General features: G+C 47.5%; 1 protein-coding gene across 3 annotated transcripts in view; it reads left to right on the forward strand.

The window, feature by feature from the left end:
- The window catches only part of LOC120375537 (putative bifunctional UDP-N-acetylglucosamine transferase and deubiquitinase ALG13), a 48,178-nt gene that overhangs the window by 24,616 nt on the left and 7,620 nt on the right, over window positions 1-15,942 (forward strand). For all 3 annotated transcript variants that reach the window (XM_039496236.1, XM_039496238.1, XM_039496237.1), the window contains one exon: window positions 14,526-14,697. In XM_039496236.1, coding sequence (XP_039352170.1) covers window positions 14,526-14,697 — 172 coding nt within the window. The remainder of the gene's footprint in view (window positions 1-14,525; window positions 14,698-15,942) is intronic.

Consider the following 15,942-nt stretch of genomic DNA (forward strand, 5'->3'; position numbering starts at 1 on the left):
CAATCCCGGGTTAAAGGTATTGTGGACACAATTCGACATTATTGGCCTCCGCTATCCCAGGATGCTCCCTCGTAACCGCTCTGGACGATACTCTCAACTCCAATGCACTAGCCAGGTGGGCAGGAAAAGCCCTGGGAATGTTTTGAATTTAATTTCCTGTTTGGTCACCAGCAGCACAGGTGTCCATCAGCGCAGTCCACCATCACAAGAGATCACGCATTCGCGGACAAGCTCCAGCGTGGTCCGAACGGGAGGTACTGGATCTCATCACATGCTGGGGAGCTGAGTCTGTTACGGCAGAACTACTTTCCAAAAAAAGGAACGCAAATACCTCGCTAAAGTCTCCAGGGTCGTGATGGAAAGAGGCTACTCCAGGGAGACAGAGCAGTGTCGTACAAAAATGAAGGAGCTCAGGCACGCCTACCAAAAAGCCAGGGAGGCAAACGGGCGCTCTGGGTCACAGCCCTATACATTCTGCTTTTACCATGAGCTCCATGCAATTATGGGGGGTGATGCCACCACTACCCCACCACTGTCCATGGACACCTGCAAGGCGGGAGTTGCACAGAGCGAGGAGGAAGAGACATTGCGTGATGAAGAGAACGGTGCACAGGCAGCAAGTGGGGAATCTGTTTTCCCCCTAGCCAGGAACTAATCTTAACGCTGGAGCCAATAGCCTCCCCTCACTCCCAAGGCAGGCTCCTGTTCCATGACCCTGGAGAAGGTACTTCTGGTGAGTGAGAGCCTGATCAGAGCCACATGGTGGGGGGCGGGGGGAGGGACCCAGCTGTGCTGTGTTGTTCATGTGTAGTGTAAAATGCTCATCCCTGCTCTGAGCCTGATAGGAGCCACGCGGTGGGGGGGCAGGGGTGGTGGTTGTTGTGTGAAGTGATCATCCCGGAGAGCCCGAAGCCCCTCCTTTTATATGGCGAACCCACCAGGCATTGCTTGGTATGGGAAAGGGGGCCCAGCAGTGTGAAAGCATTGAAATGAACGTAGAAGAAGCAGAACCCTGCGTGCCCCTAGGCTGCCTGCAAGCTGAATTCTGTTGCCCGGTCGTGTGTGATGGCTTCCTCATACCAAAGTGCCCCCTCTGTTCTCTGCAATGTATTTTTTTAAAGTACTACCCTCCCTTTTTCTCCTCTCGCAGGGGCCGCGTTGAAACATTTGCATCTCTCTACTCCATCCCAGAGGTTGGTCCAGATTAGAAGATGGAAAAAACAAACTCGGGGCGACATGTTCACCGAGCTCATGCAGTCCTCCCGCACTGATACGGCCCAGCTGAATGCATGAAGGCAAACAATTGGAGTCCGATATGGCATTACAGGCACACAAAGAGAGGATGGACGCGTGCGATGAGAGCAGGCAGGACGCTATGCTCAAGCTCATGGGGGAGCAAACTGACATGCTCCGCTGTATCATGGATCTAATGCAGGAAAGGCAGCAACACTGCAGACTGCCACTGCAGCCCCTGTATAACCACCCTCCCTCCTCCCCAAGTTCCATAGCCTCCTCACCCAGACACCCAAGAACATGTGAGGGGAGGCTCCGGGGACCCACACACTCACCCCCAGAGGATCGCCCACGCACCAGAAAGCTGGGATATGCGAACTTTTGATTTGGTTTCTGGACTTCAATACATTGTGCATCAAATAAAGAACAGTTTTTAAACAATTTTGACTTTAGTTCCTTTCTCTCATACAATATACATATGGTGTAGGTAACTTCAAGAGAAACAAACCCAACTGTCACACTGTACCCTGGCCAGTCAGGAAACTGGCTTTCAAAGCTTCTCTGAGGTGCAGCGCTTCCTGGTGTGCTCTTCTAATCGCTCTGTTGTCTGGCCGTGCGAAATTGGCAGCCAGACGAGTTGCCTCAACCTCCCTCCCTGCTATAGAAGTCTCCCTCTTACTCTCACAGATATTGTGGAGCACACAACAAGCAGCAATTACAATTGGAATATTGGTTGTGCTGAGATCTAACTGAGTCAGTAAAAGCAGCAAAGAGTCCTGTGGCAACTTACAGACTAACAGACGTATTGGAGCAGGAGCTTTTGTGGGTGAATACCCACTTCATTGAATGCATCCACGTGAATACCCACGAAAGCTCCTGCTCCAATACGTCTGTTAGTCTATAAGGTGCCACAGGACTCTGCTGCTTTTACAGATCCAGACTAACACGGCTACCCCTCTGATACGAGTCAGTAAACTGCTCCAGCACCCTTTCAAATGTCCAAAAGCACACTCTACCACCATTCTGCACTTGCTCAGCCTATAGTTGAACTGCTCCTTACTACTGTCCAGAGTTCCTGTGTACGGCTTCATGAGCCATGGCATTAAGGGGTAGGCTGGGTCCCTGAGGATAACTATACGCATTTCAACATCCCCAACAGTAATTTTCTGGTCTAGAAAGTAAGTCCCTTCCTGCAGCTGTTCAAACAGACCAGAGTTCCTGAAGATGTGAGCATCGTGCACCAATCCCGGCCATCCCACATTATTGTTGGTGAAACATCCCTTGTGATCCACCAGTGCTTGCAGCACCATGGAAAACCTGTAGGAGAACACTTCAACCTCCCTGGCCACACAATAGCAGATCTTAAGGTGGCCATCCTGCAGCAAAAAAACTTCAGGACCAGACTTCAAAGAGAAACTGCTGAGCTCCAGTTCATCTGCAAATTTGACACCATCAGCTCAGGATTAAACAAAGACTGTGAATGGCTTGCCAACTACAGAACCAGTTTCTCCTCCCTTGGTTTTCACACCTCAACTGCTAGAACAGGGCCTCATCCTCCCTGATGGAACTAACCTTGTTATCTCTAGCTTGCTTCTTGCTTGCATATATAAACCTGCCCCTGGAAATTTCCACCACTTGCATCCGAAGAAGTGGGTATTCACCCACGAAAGCTCATGCTGCAAAACGTCTGTTAGTCTATAAGGTGCCACAGGATTCTTTGTTGCTTTTACAGATCCAGACTAACACGGCTACCCCTCTGATACTTGACACCATCGAAAAGTATCCCTTGCAGTTTATGTACTGGTCACCCCAGTGTCCCAGGGCCAAGATGGGGATATGCATTCCATCTATCGCCCCGTCGCAGTTAGGGAACCCCAGCGCATTAAAGCCACTCGCTTCTCAACGGTCAGGGGTGCTCTCATTTTGATGTCTTTGTGCGTCAGGGCAGGGGACAGCAAGTCACAAAGTTCCATGAAAGTGGCCCTGCGCATACAAAAGTTTCGCAGCCACTGGGAATCTTCCCAGACCCACAACACTATGTGGTCCCACCAGTCTGTGCTTGTTTCATGGCCCCAGAATCAGCGTTCCATGGCATGAACCTGGCCCAATGCCACCATGATCTCCCAATCGCCACAGGCCGTGCATATAGGAATGTCTGTGTCCATTTCCTCATCAGTATAGTAATCGCACTGTCATTGCTTCCTTGCCCAGTTTTGCAGGCACTGCTGGATAATGCACGAGGTATTTACAATGGTTAAAACTGCAGCAGAGATCTGAGTGGGCTCTATGTTTACCCATGCAGGCGCCATTGTGCAGCAATCCTTGAAAAAGAGTGCGAAATGAGCTGTTTGATTCAAGATGGCCGATAAAAGGTGGTAAATGGTTGTCCAGATTGTCTGTGAGGCTCCGTTCACGATGGGCGAGTAACAGCAGGGAATGGTTGCCTTCAGTAGCTTCCACAGGAGCCCAGGACCGATAACATGGAAAAAGCGGCGAGAGCAGAGTTTGCGGCAGAAGTGTGAGCAGAGTTTGCGGCGGAAGCTGTGTGGCTCTGGTCACGATGGCCAAGAAATGGCGGGAAATGGTTAGATGAAAGAGGAGGACATTCAAAGTGGATTTGACATACCAGGAGACAGGCGGTGTACTGTGCTGCAGTGTCTGCTGGCAGCATGGCGCCTGCCGTAGCTTTCACAGAGGGAGGAGCGAGTGATGGCACACACCCAGAAAAACCCGCAAGAATGTTTTTGCCCCATCATGCACTGGGAGATTAACCCACAATTCCAATGAGCAGCAGAGACTGCAGGAACTGTGAGAGAGCTTCCCCAGTGCAACACTCCTCCATTCGATGCTAGCCTCGGTACTGTGGATGCACTCTGCTTTCATGGGTGAATACCCACTTCATTGGATGCATGCGTCTGATGAAGTGGGTATTCACCCATGAAAGCTCATGCTCCAATACGTCTGTTAGTCTATAAGGTGCCACAGGGCTCTTTGCTGCTTTTAGAGATCCAGACTTACGCAGCGACCCCTCTGATCCTTTATTTTCTCTAGCCTTTGCGTAGAGGGAGAGAGCTAAACAGGTCTCTCTCCAGGTAAACAATTCAGCAAGCACGTATACCTTTGTTACAGACAACAATGAGCAACAGCTGCAGTTTGTTTAGACATAGGTCATCCTGATACCTTATTGTTCTCACTTCTATTTAGCCTCTAGTCTACATTCCATACTTATCTAACACAAGGCCGCAACATCTTCTCCCACAGTTCTTTCCCCCTCGCCTCACACAGTCCTCGCTTCTACAAGTCTCGCGTTAGTAGGGTTACCGCTTAGCCTAACTCTTGCTCAGAGAGGGGACTGTTTGCATTGAAATCCCCTTCAAATCCCTGTCAGTTCCTTCTCCACTTCCAGACACACCCCTTTTGTGCTTCTAGCACAACAAACATTCTTAAATCTCTATTTGCATCAAGTCTTGCATTTCAGATTCTACATCAAATGCTTCAACCTTCAGGGGTTTGATTGGATGCAACAACAATGCATAATTAGCATGGACATGAAAGGTATTACTATTATCACATCCTTTACAACAACAGTAACATAATCCTACACTAAACAACAATAATAAAAACATTCCCATTGTAATAATATAGTGGGGTTGCTATAAAACCTTAATTACAAAACACAATCCATTATACTTAATACAGAAAATAAACATTATAGACTGTATAAAGAACATATTTCTCAACTTAAGATATGTTTTGAAGCATATGACTTTGCCCTTGTTATTCAGAGATTCTCTGAACCTCTGGTAGCAGCGAAAGCAAATTTTGAAGCTGGCCAGATACTAGGGTAGTCCAGTTAAAGGGTATCTGAAACCTAAGGGCTAATTATAGAATTCTGTCTGCAGGCCAATAAATAATATGATTGCCTGCAGCGGTGATGAGATTAAAATGTATATCTCGCAACATAGTGGCCTCAACAAGCACACAGCTGTCATTAGCTTGGAAAAGTCGGTGTCCTGTCAGAGTAGTTCCTTGTCCCCCACCCTCCCAACAAACACTGGCATGAACAGTGTCAACTTCCCCTGGCTTCAGTTTAGGTACACACTGAAGTTGGGGGGAGGGTTTTTAAGGGCCAAAATATCCATTGAGTCCCTATTTCTTTCTAAATGGCGGGTATTATTCTAGGGGCATTGACTATAAATCAATTAGGCATACCAGGAGCTCTGATTTCCCAGATGTCGTGTTGAATAATCCAGTCCCACATGCATCCTCCCCACAGACCTGGCAGGATTTGGTATGTGAGAGCCCACACTCCTCCTACCAGCCCATATGCACTTTCACCCAGAAGATCTCCAAGTGTGTCTCCCTGGCCACAGATCAGATGGTACTCCTGAGGTATCTGTAAGGGCAGTGGGCCACACCTCATGCTTGAGATCACTCCAAATGGCTGTTAACATAAGAAAGGCCGTACCGGGTCAGACCAAAGGTCCATCTAGCCCAGTATCTGTCTACCGACAGTGGCCAATGCCAGGTGCCCCTGAGGGAGTGAACCTAACAGGCAATGATCAAGTGATCTCTCTCCTGCCATCCATCTCCATCCTCTGACGAACAGAGGCTAGGGACACCATTCTTACCCATCCTGGCTAATAGCCATTTATGTTAGCTGGTCATTCAGGAAATCTTAGATTCTGAACAAGCCAGATCCCACAGCAATGCCTTCCCAGCCTCATTGTTATTCAATACCATCTCTGTTAGCGCATCTGGGTCATTGAACTAAGGACAGAATAACATGTAGCTCACCCACTCCAGTCTGTACTTGGGTTAACTGTGCCTCAGTATTCCCATGAGGTCTCCCATCCAAGTACTAACCAGGCCCAACCCTGCTTAGCTAATAAGATCAGCCAAGATGGGGCATGTTCAGGGTGGTATGGCTATTGGATTGTAGCAGCTGTATGGCATTGTCTGTATTTGGATGTGTTACGGGGTAATAGTGTAATGGAGGAAATGGGGGGGGGCAGTGGCAACAAGGTGCCTTTGGTATTTGTCATTTAAAATCCAATTAGGGAGGGTACTACATGCTGAAGGTACTATAAACCCCCAAATCCAATCAATGTCACATTCCCAAGCATGGGTCCCACGAGTTTCTTCCTGCTAGTGTATAATTCTTTGTCTCTTCACCAGGGTCAGTTCTTAATGTCTTTTGTAGGCAGGAATTCCTGGACTTTGGCAATTTCAGCGGAGAGAGTGTTCCTTCTTCTTTCCTGAAGCAATTGTGGCTCAGCATCATACAGGGGAGAGGTTACCAGCACAGCACCCTGCAGTGGTTTGGTTTCCGTAGTAAATACTGAATGCAGGTTAGCTCTGTCAGTGGATAAAGGAGAGGTTACCAGCACATCACCTTGTCCTATTCTCCTGTGGTTCAGAAAGAGGAAAAGAAAGACGAGAAGGAGAGACAGGCTGATCAATAGTAGGAGTGGAATTATCTCGAGGCAGAGGGGCCTTTTGGCCGTGAGACACGTGGGTCCAGGCAGTCAGAGCTTGGCACTTCACAGCGGTGTTGGTAGTCAGCCCGAATTGGTAAGGGCCTTTCCAGCTCGGAGCCAAAGCAGTCTTTCATTGGTGGACCTTTACATAGATCCAGTCTCCTGGTTCCAAGGAGTGTCAGGGCTGCTAGGGTCTTTGGGTAGCACTTCTTTACCTGTGAGAAAAGAAACCTAACACATTTCATTAGTGCCTGACAGTGTTTGCAGATTTCACAGCTGCTTGGGCACATTCAAGCCCCCCTCTTTTCTTGGTTGTCAGCCAAGCCTTAGCTGTGAGCAGTGTCCTTGAGTAGGGCCAGCATCTTATCTTTGGACTGAGCATACTAGCTATTTTTTTTGAGTTAATTCATTGTGTTCTTTTTTTCTTCTCCCCTTTCTTGGCTTCTTTTAACCTACAAAGGAAACTTCCGCTCTTCACTCATACCACCTTTTCCCAACCATGAACACATAAACATTGCCATTATACAGTACATTAGTCTTATTATTCAATGTATGCCATATATACCCTTCCACTAAAATAACTTTATTACAGAGCTTTGGAGCAACACGCCAGGACAAGCACACCCACTTTTGAGGAGTCCACTTGGTACAACCTCTGGTGTCCAATAGCTTCCCACCATATCCAGCCCTCTGGCTAGAAATCTGAGGTAGCCAGAAGGATCCCATGTGCAATGTGGGGAGTGAGTTAACCTTTCATATCCTTGCTTCCAAAGACTGTTGGTATGCAAATTTTAACAACAATTTTTTTCAATTAAAAGATCTGGCCAATGAAGTTTTCTTTTTCTTACTTAAGCAAATGTATTAGACATTAGTATATCACATTTTCCTGATATTATCCAAACACTTTGTATTCCAAATTGAATAAAACAAGTATCTGCTTTTTTATTTAACCCTTCTGTTTGATTTTAAACTAGACTGTCCTATGACAATATTAAACACAATTCTGGCCACGAGAGAAACACCACAAGACAGGACACAGAACGTAATTCCTATTGTGCTAGTAAATGCATGGTACGTTGAATGCTGTTCAGCTGGCATCAGTTTTCTCTGATTATCTGAAAGACAGAAAAACAGAGGTCTACCCCTTCTGGGAAGTCAGTCATTGCTTAAAATATACAAATACCTTTGTTGATTTCAGGCAAAACAGAGGAATTACCCCATAGTTTCTTGTATTGGTTTCATAGGCAGCCCAGGTTTCAATGGCTCCTACCTTATCAGTTAGATAATTTGCATTAATACGGATGTTTTCTGGCTTGCTTCTGGATCCAAAGCTATCCACAGCTTAAAGACTCTTACTTAAAAGAGACACAATTGATGCTGCCAGAATTTTGATTGCCTTTTACCTTTAACTCCTGCTTTCAAAACACACAACGCTCTGAAAGAAAACACCACTTACTGTAGCCCCATAGAGCCTAACAGGATTTGAATTAAGTAAAACTGTCTGTTACATTTCTTTAGTTAATTCAGCTAAATCATTCATAGCCAAATGATTTCTGTGCCTGGATTTGTTTACAAACGTTTCAAAGACACCAAGAATTTTCCTCTTTAGCATTTTACAAAGTTCAACTGCTTGATTCCCTCTAGCTACAGAGTTAACTTCTCACTCTTTCCTTAAATCACTTGCTTATCTCCCAAAAGGACACCCGATCAACTCAGATTTTACCATTCCAATGATTGTTCCAGGGATTTAAGTTTCCCATTCCTGTACTTGCTTACTCCTTTTCTTTCACTATGTCCTCCAGGTTTCCAACCTGTTTTCCAATCTCTCTATCCGTTGCCTGCCCGCTTGGGCCCAATCCTGGTTTCCTCGCTGAACCGTCCCTTCTATGGGCACCGGTTTTGTTCCACTACCAGTTTAGCTAGGAGGGTGGGCTTCTCAGCTAGCCCGCACCCCCCGGTCTCTTCCCTTAAACATTCTTACTCACAAGGCTACCCAAGTCTTCCCTCGTGAGATTTGCCACCTGGGCAAAACGCATGGCCCATCGGCATTTAACTATTCAATTCCCTCTTTGTGGCAAACACCCTGCTGTTACGGCGTATGCTGAGCACAAATGGTTAAATTTTAACAAGTCCCTGCAGGACCGGTACTTGCTTAGCCAGTGCTTCCTTTTCTACCTGGAAGTCCTGTCACAAGGCCTGCAACTTGCCCTGGGCATAGGTTTGATTTGCTGCCTGGTTCGTGTTCGCTACGACTGGGGATAGATCCACCTGACACCCTTCCCAGTCAACCGGGGTGGAGAGAGGAATTCTGCTAAACCCCTCTCCAGTTCTCAGACTTACTGTGTCTGAGTGGGCACACCCTTTAATCATGCAATCCTCAACATAGAACACCAACAGTACCAAGCAAAGCAAACATAAAAATAACAAGGGCAAAACAAATAGATGGTGTAATTCTGCAGGGCTCCCCACTACTCATTTTTTCACCAAACTGACAGATTCTGTTACCAATCTATCCCTCGTGTCAAGTGATCAGGCTGACACCACAGGATCGTTGCGGGAAGATAAAGATAAAGAAAACACACCATATGATTGAATTTTAAAGCTTTATTAATAAAATGGTAAAACAACAGCAGAGAGTGTTGGGAACGCTCCCACATTACTCAGGGGAAGAAAAACGTTAATGCCCCAAGCCCTAAGCCTTTTTCATAGTCGCACACATACGTCTGGACTGGCCACGTCTGTGTATAATGTCCAGCAAAGGGCGCAGGGGGAGGTGGATGGGAGATTATCCTGTATATGGCTTGTCCAGAATCTCCAACTTGCTTCCGCTCTTGGGAGGGCTGTTCTTTTACACCATGGGGTCTCCTGCGGCCTTTCTTTCAGAGATTCCAGTCCAGGGCGGCTGCCTGTGGCTTCTTCTGTGTCACCAAGCCACACCGGCTCCAGGGTCGCAAAGGCACACTGTTGGATCTCACTGGACAGCTAAGCTTTGCAAATGTCATCTCAGTCCTGCAATTTGTATTGCCTTTGGTTTGCCTCTGTCTATATTTTTTCACAGCCAGCTGGGGTTGAAAGCAATTTTTCCTTTGTACTTGGCATGGTCTGCGTTGATTCTTGACCTTGAATGCAGAGCAGCTGTCTCTTTATCTCTGGGCCAAGCCGAATTTCAAATTAACTCGTTCCTTTCCTCAATAGACAAATTGCTCCCACTGTGTGTCAGAGCCTTTTTGGTGATTAAAAGCTCCTCTGAAATGTATGACCTTATCTAGATTGAAGGTCCCTTCTTGTGGGCATTGTTTAGATGGATTTTCACGCGTGTAAAGATTCCAATTGTCTAAATACCTGCAGGTTCTAGAACCATTATGTATGTACATGTAATATGCTGGGGTACCTTTAGGGGGTGAGAGGGAATGCTTACACTGCCCCCACCCATTTTCCAATCACACACAGACACAGGGAGGGCACCCTGTCTGCGAGCAGCTCATAAACTAAGGGTATCACACCACAGGTCACTCACACAGGAGAGGCCAACGTGGATGGCCACGACCCTCCTACACTTCCCTTCAGCAAAGAGCATCGGCTAGTCTCAGAGAGACGGTGCCGCTTACTCTTGTTGCCTCACACGGAGAGGAAAGGGGAGGGAAGATGGGTTCACACAATCCTAGACCCAGGCAGGCCCCTTGCTGGATGATGCCAGGCAGAGGCAACCCACCGTGGGTCGGATCTTTCACCGATCCACTAGGTGAAGTGACTGGGTTTGCGTTACAATATTTCTGGTCATGAGTCCACCAGCTTCACAGAATACTCTGGGCACCTTCCAGCGACTCTCATTCTCTCACTCACTCACACATACACAGACACACACACACACTCTCTCTCTCTCTCCCCCTTCCTCCCCCCTCCCAAAGCCTACCTTACATCCGGACTCAATACACTTCTCCCTTATCTGAGGCGGTCAAAGCCCCTCTTGAGGTGGTAAAACCCCTCAGCACCGATGCATTAACCTAGCGCATTTCCCTTATGCATTTACCTTATTGGGGGTGGCAAAACAGTTCCCCAGCACCGCTCTGCAGCTGATCCTGCTGCATAGTCAATAAGTTCAGATGGCGTAAGCCCAACAGGGACAGACAGCCCCATGGTCAGTCCTTCTCCAATACCCCAATAGAGATTTCAAAAGGTCTCTACCTCTGTTGTGGCACCATGGAGTTCGAAGGGGAACGATCCACAGCAGCTGCCGTTGTCTCTGCAGGCGTTGCCGTCCTGGACGAGCCCCGAAATTGTCGGAGAAAAACAGAGTTCTCACTCTCATGTTGGGTGCAGCAAGTCAGATAATTTATTTTCTCTAGCAATTGCATGGAGGGAGAGAGCTAAACAGGTCTCTCTCCAGGTAAACAATTCAGCAAGCATTTATACCTTTGTTACATACAACAGTGAGCAACAGCTGCAGTTTGTTTAGACATAGGTCATCCTGATATCTTATTTTTCTCACCTCTATTTAGCCTCTACTCTACATTCCATACTTATCTAACACAAGGTCACAACATCTTCTCCCACAGTTCTTTCCCCCTCGCCTCACACAATCCTCGCTTCTACAAGTCTCGCATTAGTAGGGTTAGAGCTAGCCTGACTCTTGCTCAGAGAGGGGACTGTTTGCATTGAAATCCCCTTCCAATCCCTGTCAGTCCTTGCTCTACTTCCAGACTGCTCCCCGAGACTCCTGCTTGCTGTGTGGAGGGGGCGGGAGGAAGAGGGGGGGCTAATGTCAAGGTGTTCCCCCCGCTCCTGCACCCCGCTTACCCCATCTTCCATAGAGCAGGGTTGGGACAGGACAGGGCTTTGCTGGCAGCAGCTGTGGTTTCAACAAGCTGATCTAATTAACAAGGCAGTGTACTTAAAAGGGAAATGTGCATATCTCTCTCCCCTCCCTCCATCCCTGCTGCCGTCTAGAGTGTCAGAGTTAATCCTTGAGGGCTCAGCCAATTTCTCAGTAAGGCATTCCCTGGGAAATATCCCACCCTCTGCCTCCTCCACCTCAACCAAGCTTCACAATCATCATCACTGTGTACCAGTATTAAATTGTTGGTTTAAAACTTATTTTGTGTGTGTGTGTGTGTGTGTGTATTGTGGCAGAGCTCTGACCTTGCTCCTGTGGGTCCTGTGCTTCTAGGCGGTTTATGCTAGCCTCAGTGGCTCACTGTGACCCTCCACATAGCCCTTCTCTCTCTAGGGCCAGGGTTACAGTCTACTGAGCCCTTTTCATCATAGGCTGCAAGGAGGTTGGTGAGAGAACTCCCCCGGTCTCTGTTCAGCCTCCTGTCCTGACAGGGACCGGACTTCCCCTTCCAGGAGCTGTTCCTGTAGTGGTGGGTTGGGGGGAACCCAGGCCCGCCCTCTACTCCGGGTTCCAGCCCAGGGACCCTAATGGCAGCAGTTGTTGGCAGCCAACCTTTCACTGCCAGAGTTGCTACATTTCCCTGGGCCACTTCCCCACAGCTCTCCTGCTTCTCCCTTCTTCACCTTTACCTTAGGGCTCCTTTAATGATGGTTTGGGGGTATCTTCAGTAACCAGCCCTTCAGCCTCACTTCCTCTCCTCTGGCTCCCTGGCTCTCCTCTGCCCGACAGGAGTGAGCCCTTTGTATAGTATCAGCAGGGCCTTAATTAGAGTCAGGTGCGCACATTAGCTTAATGGCCTCACCTGACTTGTTACAGGTTAATTAGAGTCAGGTGTTCTCATTAGCCTGGAGCATCCCCTGCTCTGGTCAGTCAGGGAACAGAAAACTGTTAATCCAGTGGCCAGTATATGCCTTCTGCTATTCTGCTGTACCCAGCTGGCCTGTGTCTATCACAATATATATATAATATAGTCTTTTGTCCGGTGAAAAAAAGTACCCTGGAACCTAACCCCCTCATTTACATTAACTCTTATGGGGAAATTGGATTCACTTAACATCGTTTTGCTTAAAGTCGCATTTTTCAGGAACACAACTACAACATTAAGTGAGGAGTTACTGTATAGAAGACTACTCTGCACCTGGCAATGCAGAGAGCAATTGTGAACTGGCCCGACTCCAGTTAATTGCAGGGAAGGGGGGTTAAGCAAACTGAAGGATCTTTGAGTATATTTTAGAAAATTAAAGAATAAGTAGAAGACTTTTGGGTTTCTGGCTCACACACCCTCCCCCGCTCCTTTCCCCCAGAAATCTTGTAGCTTCTCTACATTTTAAATACACTGTTTTGCTTTGAAATCTCTTCAGGGTGGAGGGACAGGTTCTGTCTCACCTCAAGATTCCCAGAAAGTAATCTCAATCATAGACCATTAAGTCACATGTGACAATGAAAAGTTGAAAAATTAATGAAGGAAAACAAAACCCTTTCTTCTCTAAAGAGGTGGTCTGCCTACCTATGTTCACAGGGTTGGGGCTAAAGCCTACTTGCTTTATGATGAGAGTAGTCCCGTTGACGTTGATAGTCTTACTTGAGTCAGCGAGGAAGCAGATTTGGCCTGAACTGCATTAAATTTACATACATAATTTCCCCTCTGCCCCCCATCACACACACACTCACTCGCTGTTGCTGGAATAATTTTTTAAAAAATATCACACAGTACTGTAGATGTGCACTCGATTTAAACACTAGAAGTGAAGTGATATTGGTGATCACTCAATTGCTGCATGAATTCCTTCAGAATATATATGTGAACTCTCAGGATAGCATCCCTGTGTAGTGGACATATTGTGTTTGTTCATTTAATATTAAAAGCCCTCGTGGAGATGGTGGAGTTTTTTGCATAGTGTGTTATGATGTAAAATGCCATGTAGAATCCCAGCACAATACAAATATTGATATCATTGAAATCAAAATAATAGAATCATATAATCTCAGGGTTGGAAGGGACCTCAGGAGGTCATCTAGGCCAACCCCCTGCTCAAAGCAGGACCAAACCCAACTAAATCATCCCAGCCAGGGCTTTGTCAAGCCTGACCTTAAAAACCTCTAAGGAAGGAGATTCCACTACCTCCCTAGGTAACCCATTCCAGTTCCTCACCACCCTACTAGTGAAAAAGTTTTTCCTAATATCCAACCTAAACCTCCCCCTCTGCAACTTGAGACCATTACTCCTTGTTCTGTCATCTTCTACCACTGAGAACAGTCTAGATCCATCCTCCTTGGAACCCCCTTCCAGGTAGTTGAAAGCAACTATCAAATCCCCCCTCATTCTTCTCTTCTGCAGACTAAACAATCCCAGTTCCCTCAGCCTCTCCTCATAAGTCATGTGCCCAGCCCCCTAATCGTTTTTGTTGCCCTCCACTGGACTCTCTCCAATTTATCCACATCCTTTTTGTAGTGTGGGGCCCAAAACTGGACACAGTACTCCAGATGAGGCCTCACCAGTGCTGAATAGAGGGGAATGATCACATCCCTTGATCTGCTGGAAATGCCCCTACTTATACAACTCAAAATGCCATTAGCCTTCTTGGCAACAAGGGCACACTGTTGACTCATATTCAGCTTTTCGTCCACCGTAACCCCTAGGTCCTTTTCTGCAGAACTGCTGCCCAGCCATTCGGTCCCTAGTCTGTAGCAGTGCAAAAATTGGGGGGGGGGGTCACTGGTCCATATTCTCTGCAGGATTTTAGGCTGGAATTGGACTCCTAATTCCTTTATGCTCCTCTGAGTATCTCAGCCTAAATAGATAGGAAAACTATCAGACCCAGGTAGTATTTCAGAGATGTGGGTTTCTTGGGTTTTTTTGTTTTTTGTTTTAAATCGAAGTTGGCAGTGTATTGAAAACTCTCCTGGCTCTTTTGCAGGTGATGGAGAAATCTGCAGAGATCTCAACCTCCTCTTGTGTTATTAATGCTCCAGCAACAGTCTTTTTCTCCAGCATGGCAACATCCACTCAAGACAATGTTACCACACCCATTCCCCCACAGACTGCAGTTCAGCCCATCCTGGAATCCCCTTCTTTTGCTAGGAGGCCAGGTAGAGTGTTAGATACAAAACTGTAAATTTCAGGTTCTACTCCTGTTCTTCCTCACTTCTCCCCCCACACACTGATGAGTGCTTCAAGGTATTTCCATAGAATATGGTTCATTTCACTATGAACGGGGCAGCTCTAGGAATTGCGCCGCCCCAAGCAGGGCTGCAAGCCGCGGGGGGCGCTCTGGCAGTCGCCGGTCCCGCGGTTCCAGTGGACCTCCTGCAGACGTGCCTGCGGAGGGTCCGCTGGTCCCGCAGCACCGAAGCCGCGGGACCAGCGGACCCTCCTCAGGCACACCTGCGGGAGGTCCACCGGAGCCACGGGACCAGTGGACCCTCTGCAGGCATGCCTGCGGGAGCTCCACTGGAGCTGCCTGCCACCCTCCCGTGGCACGCCACCCCAAGCACGCACTTGGCGCACTGGGGTCTGGAGCCGGCCCTGGCTATGAATCTTTCTTACCCTCACTGCTGACTTTCCTCATATGGATCACATTTTGGAGGGAGCACTGACAAGCAAGGTTTACATCTCCTTGGGAGTCCCTCTTCAGCACAAACAAACATTGATGGCTCCCTAACTTGCATAGGAACCGCACCCATCTAGTCTGGTATCCTGTCTTAGACAGTAGCTGGTTCCAGATGCTTTATAGGAAGGTGTAGGTGCAGTGGGCAGATGTGGGTTAATCTGCCCCCAGCATCAGGTCCCATCCTTGTCTCTATCAGAGATTGGCTTAAGCCCTGAAGCACAAAGTTTAATATTGTTGCCTCAGCACAAGTGCCAAGCCGATATGCAAGGCTTGGCTGTAAGGAGTTGAAATTAGTGACATGGATCAGGTATTTCTTTGTGTACATACTTTATAAATAGAGATTGCACCAATGTCCTGTTTTCCTGAACACAATAGGAACAAAGCTGACACTTCGCTTGCTCACAATTTCCACACCTACCTTTCCAGCCAAGCACCTCTGTCTCGACTCCCCACAACTGCAGGATTCCTGCTCACTTCCTCATTTTTCTGCCTCTAGTACACACAGCTGCAACCGGTTAATGCCTGGGTCACTGTACTTGCAATCAATCCCTAGGGAAATCCTTCAGCCCACATGGGTTAGCTGCTCATTGGCCCAGTACCTTGTGTGGTGGCTTCCAATGGCTCCAGCTACCTAAATCCATAAACGATATTAATTGCTTTTTCCACTTGCTGCACTCTCAGCAAGTTTGCAGATGACACTAAACTAGGAGGAGTGGTAGATATG

This window comes from Mauremys reevesii, linkage group 12, assembly GCF_016161935.1.
Source record: "Mauremys reevesii isolate NIE-2019 linkage group 12, ASM1616193v1, whole genome shotgun sequence".
NCBI lineage: Eukaryota > Metazoa > Chordata > Testudines > Geoemydidae > Mauremys > Mauremys reevesii.